The 16,139-nt window shown below is 36.7% G+C and overlaps 1 protein-coding gene across 2 annotated transcripts in view; it reads right to left on the bottom strand.

Moving 5' to 3' along the window:
- Positions 1–16,139, bottom strand: part of MAP4K3 (mitogen-activated protein kinase kinase kinase kinase 3) — a 154,400-nt gene that overhangs the window by 88,837 nt on the left and 49,424 nt on the right. For both annotated transcript variants that reach the window (XM_031466873.2, XM_031466874.2), the window contains exon 2: positions 15,911–15,968. In XM_031466873.2, coding sequence (XP_031322733.1) covers positions 15,911–15,968 — 58 coding nt within the window. The remainder of the gene's footprint in view (positions 1–15,910; positions 15,969–16,139) is intronic.

Raw genomic sequence — 16,139 nt, 5'->3', positions numbered from 1 at the left:
CATGTTATGGCTCTAAAATTCCGACTCTAAAACACAAAAAGAGAAAAAAGATAACACCTTATAAGAACTTAAAAGTGAAGCCTGAAAGTACGTGTCTGTGAGTTTTATTCTATTAGCAAGCTCTGCCACAAGTTCTCATCTGGATCTGTTTTTAATTTTCTTTTAAAAGTCTCAAGAGTTGGCAGTGTGTTAGCCTCAGCAGCCCGAGGACCACAAGAAGAAGCCTGCAGTCTGACAAAAGTAGGTTTACTGACCCACTGCAACAAGGAAGACTGCACGCCAGGGGGAACTTGGGCCATCTCACAAAACAAAGGAGAAGAGAGTTGTAAGATTTGGCAAAGAGTGGCATCTACAAGAAATTTACATGAAGCAGTGTTTTGATAGGCTTAGAGCAAGGCAGAGCTATGTGTAAAGGGGTCCACTTCAGAAATGTACTGCAACCTGAACCAAGGTTCTCTTTCCTTAGCAACTATAAGGTTAAGACAGATGTGGATGCTGTGTCCAGAAACCCCTTATCCGAAGCTGTGTGTCTCAGTTATAAATCAAGACTGCTACTCTATGTCAAAAAGACTTAGATTCTCCAGGCAAGAGTGGGATGCTTTATTCGTGCTGATATAATTACACACAAGTCAAGTTTCCAATAGTCTGGTTTTCAAGAACAAGGTTGTTCAGTGAATAAGCAAGCTACAGTCACTCAAAGACAGTTTGTTATGATACTACACAGTTCTCCCACTCTTGGGAGAAACACTGTTTCCTGTTATGTTTGAGGTTTTATCTGTCTGTTATTCCAGCCCGATAAATGGCCAGATTTTTACTTTCTCAGTTAGTTGAGATTCCTGTCTCCATTTTATGTCAGTGTGTGAAGAATTGCTTGCTAATTAAACTGATTATACATTACGCTCTTCAGAAAAGACTTTATTTGCTGATTTATCTTTGGTTTGTTTATTATGCAGCAATTTCTCTAAGAAAGATATCCAATTTGGGCAGACATACTGGTTTTGAGGAACACTGGGGAGTGCCCCAGTGAGGTTCATTTACTCATTTAATGTGCTAGTTTATCTCACTTGCCATAATGCCCTTAAGGCCTATTCATGTTGTTGCAAATGGTAGGGTTTTGTTTTCCCTCTTGGTTGAATAATATTCGTGTGTATACACACACACACACACACACACACACACACCATATCTTCTTTATCCACTTATCCACAGACAGACACTTAGGCTGTTTCCTATCTTGGCTATTGGGAATAATCCTACAATGACTATGGGAGTACACGTATCACTTCGATATTCTTTCATATCCTTTGGATATATACTCAGAAGTCTGGATTGCTGGATCATATGGCAATTTTATTTTTAATTTTTTAAGGAATCTTTATACTGTCTTCTATAGTGGCTATACTAGTTTACATTCCCACTAACAGTGCACAAGGGTTCCTTTCTCTCCACATCCTCACCAACATTTATGCATTGTCTTTTGTATGATAAAAAACTAACAAGCTTCTGCATCACCAAGAAAATGAAAAGGCACTCAACATAATGGGAAAAAAATACCTGAAAATCATACACCTGATAAGGAGTTAATATCCAAAAAACATTAAAAACTCACAGAAATTAACACCCAAAAAAACCCAAACAATTTGATTTTAAAGTAGGCAGAGGAACCAAACAGACATTTTTCTAAGGAAGACATACAAATGGCCAACAGGTGTATGAGAAGGTGCTCAACATCATTAATCATCAGCGAAATGCAAATCAAACTACAGGGAGAAATCACCTCATACCTGTTAGAATGGCTATCATAAAAAATACAAAGGTAGCAAGCATAGGTTAATATTTCAATGTGAAGACATCTGGGACTACAGTGTAATTTATAAAACATCAAGAAAATGTAAGCTTTGTTAGAACCAAGTCTTAAATGGAAACTGGTACATTATGAGAGTGTAATAAATGTTAAATTTGTATTAGCAGCATTTCAAGTAAAATACCAGAAATCATTGGTTGCATTACACATTTGGAGTCAAGAAGACCCATCAGGAGGATGAGATTATGAAGTGACATATCTGGGCACTACTTTTCTCTTTTCCATAAAAGTACTTCTGTCTCATTAAACATCTGTCTTAGGGTTGCTCAGATTTTTTTTTTTACCCACTTTATGAGTAAGGCTGAAGATAAATTTATGAATATAAGCTTGTTATCCTCTGAGACTCTGGTAACATGGGTGCATAATTAACATAACAGAATAGGAAATTCACTAACAAACAGTTTTTAAAATAGATACAAGTTTGCCTGCCCTGGAGTATTATCTTGTCTAGTTCCCTTAACACCAATTTCTCTGTAACTTGAATTTCTTGAGAAAAGCTCTTTCAATAGGTGAAAATTGATGACATTGTTTTTAGGTGATGTTCTATTGACAGCTCTTGAACAGCAGCATAGCTACGTTAATGAGCAGAATAAAAATGGTTTATGTCTAACTTCAATTAGGCATATAACACTACACAACAGTCCCATCACTGTTAACCAGTTCCTTCTGTTCTCTACAATGGCTCTTAAAACAACAGTCATTTCCATTACCCTTCAGATATAACACCTACCCATCCCCACTTCATTCTCAGCTAAGGACCTAGCTTCTTACATCTGAGAAAATGGAGGCCCTGTTGTAAAGATTTTTCATTACCTTCTCCTCAACCTTTACTAAAGCTAATGTATATTTGTGCCCACTCTTGGCCCTACAAATATGTGATCCCCAACAGAGGTACTTTCTTTCAAGAGTCACCTCCTGATCCTAGCTCCTTCCAAACCCCCCTCAGAGCCTTGCTCCATCATCTGTATTATTTTTGATGCCTTTCTTCTCCCTATTACCACTCACGTTTGCCTTATAGCCTACAAACAAGTTCAGACTTTATTATTTTTTCTTTTTTAAATTTTATTGAGTTGTAGTCAGTTTACAATGGTGTATCAATTTCCGGTGTACAGCACAATTTTTCAGTCATACATGAATATACATACATTCATTTTCATTCTTTTTCACCATGAGCTACCACAAGATCTTGTATATATTTCCCTGTGCTATGCAGCATAAACTTGTTTATCTATTTTATATATATCTGTCAGTATCTACAGATATCGAACTCCCAGTCCGTCCCTTCCTACCCCATTCCCCGCTGGCAACCACAAGCTAGTATTCTATGTCTATGAATCTGTTTCTGTTTTGTATTTATTTGTCTTTTTTTTTTTTGGATTCCACATATGAGTGGTATCGTATGGTATTTTTCTTTCTCTTTCTGGCTTACTTCATTTAGAATCACATTCTCCAGGGACATCCATGTTGCTGCAAATGGCATTATGTTGTCATTTTAATGACTGAATAGTATTCCACTGTATAAATATACCACATCTTCTTTATCCAGTCATCTGTCAATGGACATTTAGGCTGTTTCCATGACTTGGCTATTGTAAATATTGCTGCTATGAACATTGGGGTGCTGGTGTCTTTCTGAATTAGGGTTCCTTCTGGATATATGCCCAGGGGTGGGATTACTGGGTCATATGGTAAGTCTATTCCTAGTCTTTTTTTTTTTTTTTTTTTTTGCAAGGTACTGAATATTCTTCCCTGTGGTATACAATAGGATCTTGTTGTTTTTTGTTTGTTTTGCTTTTTAATTTTTTTAAACATTTTTTATTGATTTATAATCATTTTACAATGTTGTGTCAAATTCCAGTGTTCAGCACAATTTTTCAGTCATACATGGACACATACACACTCATTGTCAAATTTTTTCTCTGTGAGCTACCATAACATTTCATGTATATTTCCCTGTGCTATACAGTATAATCTTGTTTATCCATTCTACAATTCTGAAATCCCAGTCTATCCCTTCCCACCCTCCGCCCCCCTGGCAACCACAAGTCTGTATTCTCTGTCTATGAGTCTATTTCTGTCCTGTATTTACGCTTTGTTTTTGTTTGTTTGTTTGCTTGTTTCTGTTTTTTAGATTCCACATATGAGCGATCTCATATGGTATTTTTCTTTCTCTTTCTGGCTTACTTCACTTAGAATGACATTCTCCAGGAGCATCCATGTTGCTGCAAATGGCATTATGTTGTCAGTTTTTATGGCTGAGTAGTATTCCATTGTATAAATATACCACATCTTCTTTATCCAGTCACCTGTTGATGGACATTTAGGCTGTTTCCATGTTTTGGCTATTGTAAATAGTGCTTCTATGAACACTGGGGTGCAGGTGTCATCCTGAAGTAGATTTCCTTCTGGAAACAAGCCCAGGAGTGGGATTCCTGGGTCATATGGTAAGTCTATTCCTAGTCTTTTGAGGAATCTCCACACTGTTTTCCATAGTGGCTGCACCAAACTGCATTCCCACCAGCAGTGTAGGAGGGTTCCCCTTTCTTCCACAGCCTCTCCAGCATTTGTCATTTGTGGATTTTTGAATGATGGCCATTCTGACTGGTGTGAGGTGATACCTCACTGTAGTTTTGATTTGCATTTCTCTGATAATTAGTGATATCGAGCATTTTTTCATGTGCCTTTTGATCATTTGTATGTCTTCCTTGGAGAATTGCTTGTTTAGATCTTCTGCCCATTTTTGGATTGGGTTGTTTATTTTTTTCTTATTGAGTCGTATGAGCTGCTTATATATTCTGGAGATCAAGCCTTTGTCGGTTTCATTTGCAAAAATTTTCTCCCATTCCATAGGTTGTCTTCTTGTTTTACTTATGGTTTCCTTTGCTGTGCAGAAGCTTGTAAGTTTCATTAGGTCTCATTTGTTTATTCTTGCTTTTATTTCTTCTAGGAGAAAATTTTTGAAATGTATGTCAGATAATGTTTTGCCTATGTTTTCCTCTAGGAGGTTTATTGTATCTTGTCTTATGTTTAACTCTTTGATCCATTTTGAGTTGATTTTTGTATATGGTGTAAGGGAGTGTTCTAGCTTCACTGTTTTACATGCTGCTGTCCAGTTTTCCCAACACCATTTGCTGAAGAGACTGTCTTTGTTCCATTGTATATTCTTGCCTCCTCTGTCGAAGATTAGTTGACCAAAAGTTTGTGGGTTCATTTCTGGGCTCTCTATTCTGTTCCATTGGTCTATATGTCTGTTTTTGTACCAATACCATGCTGTCTTGATGACTGTAGCTCTATAGTATTGTCTGAAGTCTGGGAGAGTTACTCCTCCAGCCTCTTTCTGCTTATATATTCTGGAGATCAAGTCTTTGTCAGTTTCAACTTTTGCAAAAATTTTCTCCCATTCCATAGGTTGTCATTTTGTTTTGCTTATGGTTTCCTTTGCTGTGCAAAAGCTTTTAAGTTTAATGAGGTCCCCTTTGTTTATTCTTGCTTTTATTTCTATTTCTTGGGTAGACTTAAAAGTTAAAAAAATCTGCCCTTTACGCTGTGTCTCCCATATTAAACCAGTCCCCCTACTTGTTTTCACAGTCAAATTTCTTCGAGTAATAGTCTGAGCTTTGTTTCTTTTTCATAACTTCCATTCATTCCTCAACCCACTACAATCTGTCATCCCATGACTCTGCTGAAATTACTCTTGCAAAGGTCCATGTCATTCTAAGAGCCAAATCAAAAGCCTCTTAACAATTCTCATTCTACTTGAATTTCAGCAGCATTTGATCCTACTGACCTCCTCTTTTGTTTTGAAATTCTCCAACTGCAACTGCTACCAAAAACCAATGATTTCCAAATCCATGCCTCCAGCCAAGACCTCTCCACTGAGCTCCAAACCTGCAAACTGACAACTGTACGTATCTACACAATCTCTAAACACCTCATAACATGTCTCAAATGAATGGAAATACATTCTCTCTCTTCGGTCTACCTCCTAAATGCCTCTCAATTCCAGCCCTACTACAACTACCTTGGCTCAAATCCTCATAACAACACTCAAATCACCTCTTGGGGCAGACTACCACGTGTGCCTCCAACAGCCACTCTTTCCTTCTTGGCCATGTAGCTAAAGACCACATTTCCTAACCTCTCTTGCATCTGTGTGCCCATGTAAGTTAGATTCTGGCAACAAAAGATGAGCAAAATTGGTGTGTAGCTTTCAACCTCACTTCCTTAAAAGAAAAACTGCTTGCCTTAAAATACTTGTCTCTATAAACAAACTTATGATTACCAAAGAGGGAAGAGGGGGAGGTAAGGGATAAATTAGGAGTCTGGGATTAGTAGATACAAATTACTATATACAAAACAGATAAAAAACAAGGACCTCCTATATAGCACAGGGAACTATATTCAATAGCTTGTATTAACCTATAGTGAAAAAGAATATATGTATGTATATTTCAATCACCATGCTGTCCAGAAACTAACACAGCACTGTAAATCAACTACACTTCAATTAAAAACAAAACAAAACAAACACCTCTCTCTCTTCTGGCAAGCTAAAGATGGACACATCAGTGACCTAGCTTCACATAAACAGATGAATGAGCACTCTACCAAGTGATGGCATAAAATGGAAGGAACATGCATTCTTGAATGACCTCATGGAACAGAACTGAACTACACCTTGGGCTCACCCCAGAACTGTTACATGAGAGAGAAAGAAATGTCTATCTTGTTTAGCTCACTTTATTTTGGTTTTCTTTGTTAAAGCAAATACCTGAACCCAATACCCTTCTCAATATACCTCTTAACTGGTCTTCCAGTTAAATTTCAGTACATTTGCCACATTACTGCCAGTTATCTTTTAAAATATAGACTAAGTATTAGTCTTCTTTCTAATAACCTTCTATGACCCACAGCTCTAAATGTTTTGACATGGAACAGAAAGTATCATGGTATACAACACGGCCCTAAGTATTCTCCTAGCTTCCATCCTTTATGACCCACTCCCTTCCTAGATCATGCCCCTATTTTCCCACATAGCTACTTTAGCTCCAGCATCATTAGACTTTAACTTTCTCCAATGTAACAGAAAAACAAAACATAACTCTGCAAAATGAAAAACAGAGGAGGTAAAGAAAATTGAAGTCTGATGGGGAGACCAAAAAAAGGTGTGAACAGAAAATATATACTTCATACAAACTGTCATTAAAATGGTAAATTTCAGGGTTTGTTCTTTTGGGGAAGTATCTGAAGGTGCACTGACTATCCCATGGCTGAAATGTCAAGAGCACCAACACCAATGAGAAAAAGCAATTAAGAGGCTATTTTAATTATATGGATAATACATAGTTTTTATTGAGGTGAAACCTATAAAACAAAGTGTACAATTCAGTGCATTTAGTACATTCACAATGTTGTGTCACCATTACCTCTATCTAGTTCCAAAACATTTTTATCACCCCCCAAAAGAGACCTCATACCTAATTCCCCTCTCCCCTCAACTTCTGGCAACCACAAATCTGCTTTCTGTCTCTATAGACTTACTTATGCTGTATATTTCATAGAAATGGAACTATACAATATTTGACCTATTGTGTCTCAGAGGCATACGCTAACAATTCTGAAATTACTCTTATGTTCAAGGACTAAGCAAATAGATAAATATATTATGGATAATAGAAACCAGGTTTCTCCCTGTTGGATAATAAAGTGACACATATGGAAAGGAAAGAGAAAATGAACCCTGTAATGTTAGACTGGGATTGGAGGGATAAGTATGGAATAACCCACATGGTTTTGTACAGAAATATTGGGGGTGAGGGAGGGAAGAGGTGTGTGGTATCTAGGTATTTATGTGTGCATACACACATCTATGTCCTAGTTCAATCCCTTAAGACAGCATCTATGCCTCAGTAGCAATAAATACATCCAGCACTCAAAACAAAGGCTCAAGAACACATTCAGATAAAAGGAAACTGAAGAGATCTGGCAAATGCATGCAACACATGATTCTAGATTTTCCTATGCCTAAAAAGATATTACTGGGGCAAATGACAAATACAAATAAGGTCTGTGGATTAAATAATAGCATTGTAGCAGCATTATTTCCTGATTTTGACCATCATACTGTTAGGTAAGACAATGAAAAGACATTTCATTGTTTTAAGGAAATACACACTAAAGTATTCAAGGGAAGAGGGTGTCTCAGTGTAGGAAAGGATAAAGCAAATGTAGTAAATATTAGTATTAAGAAATGGTGAAGTATTGAAATTCTCTGCACTATTTTCTCTAAAGTCTGAAACTATGTTAAATAAAAAGTATAAAAACTTAAAATTCAACTTAAAATGGAAAATAAATGAACAGTGAGCACTATAGTAGAGGCAAACTTTCAAAAAAATATATTGCTGTAGAACTGGGAATTATTCTAAAAATTACAGGAAGCATCCATAAGGGAATATATATAATAGCATAGGCTCTAGGAAAACATAAATCTGGATCTGAATTTGCTCCACTGCTTATTCTTTCTGTGTCCCTGTTCTAAATCTGTGAGAGGGAGGATAATACTATAACTACTGCACAGCGTCTGTTACTGTGAGGATTACCTGAGGTAAAGCACACAAAGAGCCTAGTGCAGAGCCTGGCACAACGTCCTAAGCAAGCCACCACAGAGTGGCTGCTGTGACTTTTATCACCATTATTGTTGCTGTTGTTATGTGAATATGTGAATTTAAGAAAAATAATTCTACCATTTGGAAAAACACTAATAAGAAAGTGGATCCTGCTAAACCAAGTTCTGTACATCGTCATTACTTTTTATTGATTTTCTGGGCTCATTTAAATTATGCTGCTAAATTCTCCCCTGTACCTCCTCTGACAAAGAAAACAAACCCAATATAATAATTGTGTTTTCCCTGGTTTTTAATTTTAAAAGGACCTGTCAGCATTTCAGAGTCTTTTAATGTTACTCATACAGATGATACCTACAGACTCTGTTTTAACACTAAATATGTACATAGCAAAGATCCAAACTAAACATATAAAAAGGGTTAATCTGTTTATCTGGAGATTGATTTTATCTTACAAATAATAAATACATTTCTCCATTTTCTCCAGAAAGTAGGATGGGTAACCTACAAAAGGCCAGAAAGTTGCTTTGTTCCACAAAGTACAAGAACTCTAGCAACTGAACTCATAAGTTGTTAAGGTTCTTTTGAACATTAAAAAAAAAGTTTTTACATTAAAAATAATCACTATTCTGGATGTCCTAGTTTATTATATACAAATTATATATAATATTAATTCAATAAAATATTTACCAAACATTTATGTGCAGAGAGCTGCACACTGTCTCAAGGCTATAATTAAGAGACAAAGCCTCCTCCATTGAAGATTTAATAGTCTACTTTCGACATAATATTTAAGTTCAAAAAGGCAATTCCTGAACTTTATTTCACTGCACCTGAGTGGTCACTATAAAGAAAGCAAGTTTAAGGAAATAACTTCATAAGCTTGCCTTATTCTGTAGCCTCCACAGTTATCACAAAGAAAAATCTAACACACAAATCACTTTCAGCATCTCCGGGAGTTCTATGGCATGTGTAAGAGTGTTATGTGTGTGTGTTGAGGGGTGGGGAGGTGGGAAGAGATAGCATTAAGTCAGTAGACAGTATAAGAAATCAACTGTTACATTTATTTCCTAGAATGAAAAAGTAACATTTAATTTTACTCATTTTAATTGTACAAGTAAAACATGAATGTACTTATAATAATTTTAACTTTTAAGTTCCTATTAATAAAAATTACAGCTATTTTAAGTACTTCAAATATATTAAACTACTTAATTTTTACAACAATTCTATCAGGTAGGAACTACTGCTACACCCATTTTGCAGAGGGGAAAATAGAAACGTTAAGTAACTTGCCAAAGTCACATAGTCTACTGTGAGAGAGCCTCAATTACAGCCTAAGCACTTTTGGTCCAAAGTCCACATTCTTAACCACTATGCCATATGCTCTCTCTTGATTCCCACTACCCATCGTAGAAACTCTTCCCAAGTAGCAATTAGGCTTCAAACTAAGCACTTACTCAGTAACTTTAACTTTTCAGAACATAAATGAGAACCACCCATGGACAGAAAGTACCTTGAGAAGGCAAGAGAGAGGACTCAAAGCTCAAAGGAAATGTTCTTTTGATAAACTCACAGCATTTACTTTTTCATTAGATGCAATTCTAACAAATCTGACTGCCCAATCTCCTGGCCAACAACGCAACAGAAACAGCAGACAAAGGAGGCAGATATAAAGGACTGGACACCTCAAAATCAAGAAATGTGTCTTTTCATTTATCTTAGTATATGCCAGTAAATGTTTATCAACCTAAAGAAAAGTAACAAGTGACACTAAGAGAGAGGAACCTTTTTCTTAGAGGCAACAGTTCTCTATTTGTCATGAGCTGTTGAGGATAAGTTATAGCTGTTAGTTACATCGTGCTATACACAGTACTCTCAGGATGCTATTTGAGATGAAATGCCTTTGAGAAATATTTATATAAATATAATGGTTAAAATAATTTTTGTAATTTAAATATTTTAGAAAATTCACCTTTATTTTCCAATGTCATTGAGTATCTTATATCATTGTATCTATCTCTGACATCCAAACAATATGCCATTATCAATCATTAAATTAATCTTCATCAAATTCTATAAAAATATTCTTTTCAACAACCTATCTCAAGAACAACTATCATTTCAAAACTTAGTTTCAGAGTGGCACTGACAACAAAATAAACAGGCAATCCTTTAAATTAGACCAGAAAGCCCAGAACAGAGCCAATTACACCAAAGTACTAGGATGCTTGATTTAACTATTTGAGAAAAAAAATAAATTTGATCTTTACATCATACCTGAAACTAATTCCACATGGATCTAAGATCGAAATGTTAAAGAAAAAGTACAACAAAACTCGAGTGAATAGAAAATACACATACATATAAACGAACAGTGGGAATGGCAAGCCCTTCAAAGCATAAAGAAAAATACTGATAGATTTAGCTATATATTCATCTACATCCAAAAGTCATATGGAAATTTTGAAGATGTCCCAGGAAAAAAATGACAACTTATTAAAAAAAGGATTAAAATCCTTGATAGAAAAAGATCTTCAAAAAAATCAATAAATAAAAGATAAACACCTTGACTGAGAAATGAGTATTCTTTAATCTCACAGGTCACCAGGAAACTCCTCTTTGCCCTCAAGCTCTTTTCTGGGTTCCCTTCACATGTATGTTCTAAATGAAACCTGCCCGTCCCCCGGGACTCTGCCTCCTCTTCAGTCCTCTCAAGTTGTGGGAATTCACTCTTTTACATCCCACATACTTCAGGGCCTAGAAATGGGGTAGGCATCTTTCTTCATCCTCTCTCTTGCTTCCAAATACCTCCCCACTCTTCTCCTTCAAAAACCCAGCCTCTCCTGGAGTGACTATTATCACAGTTACCACCTCTTACTTCCCCTTATAGCTGCTTTTCTGGAATTCTTCACCATTCACCTCACAGTGATAGCACAGCACCTGGCTCATTCTCTCCTTCTCCATCACTACTTTACTCATCCCTTTTGGTGACCTCAACATCCTCAAAAATGATCCATCAAAACACCCAGGCCTCCTGGACAGCCACATCCCCACTCACATGGGTATACCTTAAATCTTGTCACCTTTCATAAATGCACCACCTTTAAAATCTTTATTTCAAATATCCCATTCAGGTCATACCATCTTTCCAGCTAACTGACCAATTCTCCTACTCCAACCATCTTCCTGTCTCACAGGACTGATCTCATTGACGTTATCATTTTCCACTTTCCATACCACCTTCTTGTCCTTACTCTCCTTCTTACTCAGCCCTGATTCCACAGACCAGCAATATAACCATTCCTTTACAAACTCCCTCAACTTCCAAGACCTCTCTCCCTTCATAATATCTGTCAAGCGAAACTACAAGGATAAACCCCAACTATCCTTTCCCCATACCTGCGCCTGAGCAGTACCTACATACTAGACTCACTTCAAATTTACAGCTTCGAATTTCAGTGGGTCACTTATCAACACCAGACAATCCTACTACATTTATCCCACTCTACATATCATTTTTTGCACTCTCCAAGATATATACATCAAGATATAAGTCATTTTATAGCCTCCGAGGCTATTTCTAATGTTTTACTTCCATCACTAAATCTCCAATACACCCTTCAATTCTCACTCTGATGACAACCACGTCCTATAGTTCAAAAGGAAAATGGGAAGAATCAGATAAGAACCCATCTTCCCACCATCAATGCCACCAACCTACCTGCCTCTATACTCTACTCTGCCTTATTTCTTGTTAAAATGAATCACCTCTCCTCGCTTTTAGACTTACGTCTTGGATCCTGTCTCTTCATTTCCTCAGACTTATTCCCAGAGTTCTTCTGCAACATCAATTTCTTCTTCTCTACCTGTTTCTTCTCATTGGCACAAAACATAACTTAGAATCATCTATACTAAAAAAAAACATCCATAAGCCCCAGGTCCCGTTCCAGATAATGCCCCTTTTTAGCAAAAGGCCTTGAGAGAAGAATCTTTCTTGCTATCTTCACTTTCTTTCCTCTCATTCTCTCCTTAATTAGCTCCTGCAGTCCACTGATCTGATTTATCAAAGTCACCAAAACCAATGCTCAATTCTCAATCGTCATCTTACCCCCATTTCCCAGCATCATCTCACAGAGTCTAATCTCCCTCCTTCCTAAAAGACTTTCCTCCATGGGCTTCAATGACAAAACACTTGGCAGGTGTCTCTCCTACCTAATTTGTTATTTGTTCTCAAGTTTTCTTTGCTGGGTTCTCCTCCTCTAGCTGATCTCTAAGATCAGAATCACCCAGGGTTACGATCTTGGCCATCCTCCTCTATCTCTAATTTCTTCTCAGGTGACCTCATCTACTTCCACAGCTTTAAGTATCACCTACATGCTAAGGACCCTCAAATTCATATCTCTAACCTAACTTCCCCCAGAGCTCCAGATGCATATGTCAAACTGCCTGTTCAACATCTAAAACATACATAATAAATACAGGACTACTGAAAATACATACCAGATTGCTGATAACATTCATCCTTCAAGTCTCCCCCATTTCAGTAAACAGTACCTTCAGTACCACCCAGTTGCTCAGTCCAAAAATCCTCCAAAAGCTTTCCACTTGAGCTTGAAGTAAAATCTAACTTCCTTACCACAGTGCTCACGGCCGTCTATAATGTAGTCCTCGCCTAGCTTCCCAGCCCTCCTCCACACCCTGCTCCCATTGGCTCCCAAGGATCCAGCCATACAGGCCTCCTGTCCGCTCCCAATCTTGCCGCACTCATTTTTGTCTCATTCACTGTCCTTGCTCTTGACCACCTAGAATACTGTTCCCCAAGACTGTCTCATGACTGTTGTCTTCTCATCATTCAAGTCTCAATCCAAATGTCACCTGCTCTCAATGTCTCCTATCATCACATTGGCTAAAGTGCCTCTACTACTTTAAACATGAGCTTTAGTTCATGAATCATCTTCCTTGTTTACTGTCTCTCTGAACTACAATATAAGCTTCCCAAGGGCTGTTTACCACTATTTTCCCAGCACCTAGACCAATGCCCAGCACATAGTAGACAATGAATAAATACTTGTTAAATGACTGAGACAAAACATGGGAGGAAAAGATATCCAATTACTAGAAGACACAGAAATGTTAATTAATTAACAGTAAGATATCAACTTTTGCTTAAAAGTAAAGATTTTATTATAAGTATTCTTTTGTGGGCAAAGGTACAGATTACGAATAATGCTGCTATAAACATCTGTGTGTGAAAACTGTTGTGTGGGTAGACACAAAAGAGTGGAATTGCTGGGTCATTATGGCAAGTTAATATTTAACTTCTTAAGAAACATTTAAAATGCTTTAGTTATATTAGCTCATTTAATCGATACAATAACTTGAAGAAGGGGCTACTATTATTATCCCCATTTTAGAGATGAAGAAACAGCGGTTCACCCAGAAAGCTTAAGCAATGTGGTCAAGCAAGACTAGAATCAAAGTAGCCTAGCTTTGGAGTCTGCTCTTAACCACTGGGCTATAATCTTCAAGCTCACTAACATGTTAAATATTTCTTACAGGATATAAACACAGTAAAACAAAGAAGTTAAATATAAAAATTCAGGTGGTTTCTATAAACACATAAGTAGGGAATCCAATGTTAATTAAATTTAAGTATGTATCTAATAATATTTATTGTAATAACCCTTGTTATCTCTGGGTGCAGAATATGAACGAATTTTCTTATTATTTAATTGTATTTTCTACTTTTATTTTGATCAATATACACGATAGTATCCAAGATTAACATCATAACAAGGCAAACAATTTATTAATCAGAAAACAAACGACTAGATGAACAAGATTTTTCAAGTTCCTAATTTTTTTAAGGAAGTTTTAAGATGTCCTGAATGAATACCATGCACCAAGTCTTAAGTCCAGTGCTGTGGACACAAAGTTGATTAAATCCTAGAAACAAAGAAGGGCAATTCTAGAATGACAATACAGCTGTAGTAAGTGCCACTGCAGAGCTATTCCTGCAGAGGAGTCATCTTAATGGGACCGTAGGTCAGGGAAGGAAGGCTTCCTGAAAGAGAAGGCACTAAACTGATTTGAGAGAATGAGGTATGTACAAACTACTTCAAATTAGAGATAACTTCATCAAATAACACAGTTACCTCATAATGGTTAAAAATGGAGGCCCTACTTCAAATGCCAAATCTTTCATTTTTTTAAATCTCAGATTTCATCAACTTCAAATATCCACTAAAGAATAGAAAATTCACAGAAAAAAGAAATGTCTTACGATGTTAGAAAATAGAGTACACAAAATCTATAAATATGTATAACTGAGGAAGTATTTTTTTAATTCATTATATTTGAATGTGGTTTGATCACAGCCAGTCAACACATTCTTCAAATTTCTTTTTAATGAAACTTCTAAAAAGTCTACCGATGATCCAAATCAGATGTGGGCAAACTACAGCCGCAGGAGGCCTGGTTTGCTAATGGCTTTTAAGCTAAGAATGTTTTTTACATTTTAGGAGGAAGAAAGGAGAGAGAGAGGAAGAGAGAGAGAATGAGATACAGAGATCACATGTGGTCCAAAAAGCCTAATGAATTTGACCATCTCAACTTTTATAGACAAAGCAGCCTACCCTTTAAAAAAAAATTACTGAATGGATTTGTGCCCATAGCAAAGCTAAAACCTGTTTTTACTAAATTCATGTATTATCACTTTGTAGTGGAAGAAGCCATCAGAGAGGCACTATCATCACAGTGGAACTCAGTCTAGACACTAATATGATGACTTGTTTATGGTGGGAGGGAGAGGAGGGAGGGGTTTTAAAGAGAGGATAAACAAGGGTATGTAGTTAGTTCAGAAAGACATGGGCCTTATGGGGGTAGAGAGAATTCAGAGATGGAATATGGTTGAATCAGACAAAAAATATGGAGTAGTCCTACAGCTTTACAAGCTGTTCAAGGCGGAGCGTAACTACTATGATATTACTGACCTATAAAATGTGAGAGCTAGGTTTATTGAGGAAACTGAGACTCAGGAGTGAACTTACTTGCCCAAGTTCACAGAGCAAGAACGTGGGACACAAAGAACTGGACTACAACCACCAAATCTCAGGTCTGTTCTTTCCACCACAACACACTGCCCCTCATCACCTGGACAATGTTCACCACCATCAATTGTGACAAGTTAGCTCAGCTGAGTCCAGAAGGAACAATGTCTCCTCAGGCACTGTTATTTTTCAGGGAAAAATTGAGCAAGGTGTCTACAGGTCTCAAAGAGGTGGAGGAAAGAGTAGGTACCAGTTCTATTTTCCAGAAGATGTCGGGAACAAGAGAATGTTGACCGAACATCATTAAAACAAGCCTTAAAGATAACCAGTGGCTGATGGCAATAAGAAACATCACATTTCAATTAATTTACCTGGTTCCAATTTTATTACTTTAATTGCTGCCAATTCACCAGTGTTAACATTCCGTGCCTAAAAGAGAAGAAAAGATAATTGTGAAAAAAAGCTTTCAAAAAAGTTTGTCATTTTAGTTTACTATTTATTTCCAATTATTCAGAAATATATTTAAAGTGAGAACTGCAAAAGTGATTTACATTTACAAAACAGAGTATTCGCACAATGAATTTGAATATTAATCCATGT

This window comes from Camelus dromedarius, chromosome 15, assembly GCF_036321535.1.
Source record: "Camelus dromedarius isolate mCamDro1 chromosome 15, mCamDro1.pat, whole genome shotgun sequence".
Classification (NCBI taxonomy): domain Eukaryota; kingdom Metazoa; phylum Chordata; class Mammalia; order Artiodactyla; family Camelidae; genus Camelus; species Camelus dromedarius.
The sequence above is the reverse complement of the archived record's forward strand: the minus strand, read 5'-3'. Positions and strand labels throughout refer to the sequence as shown.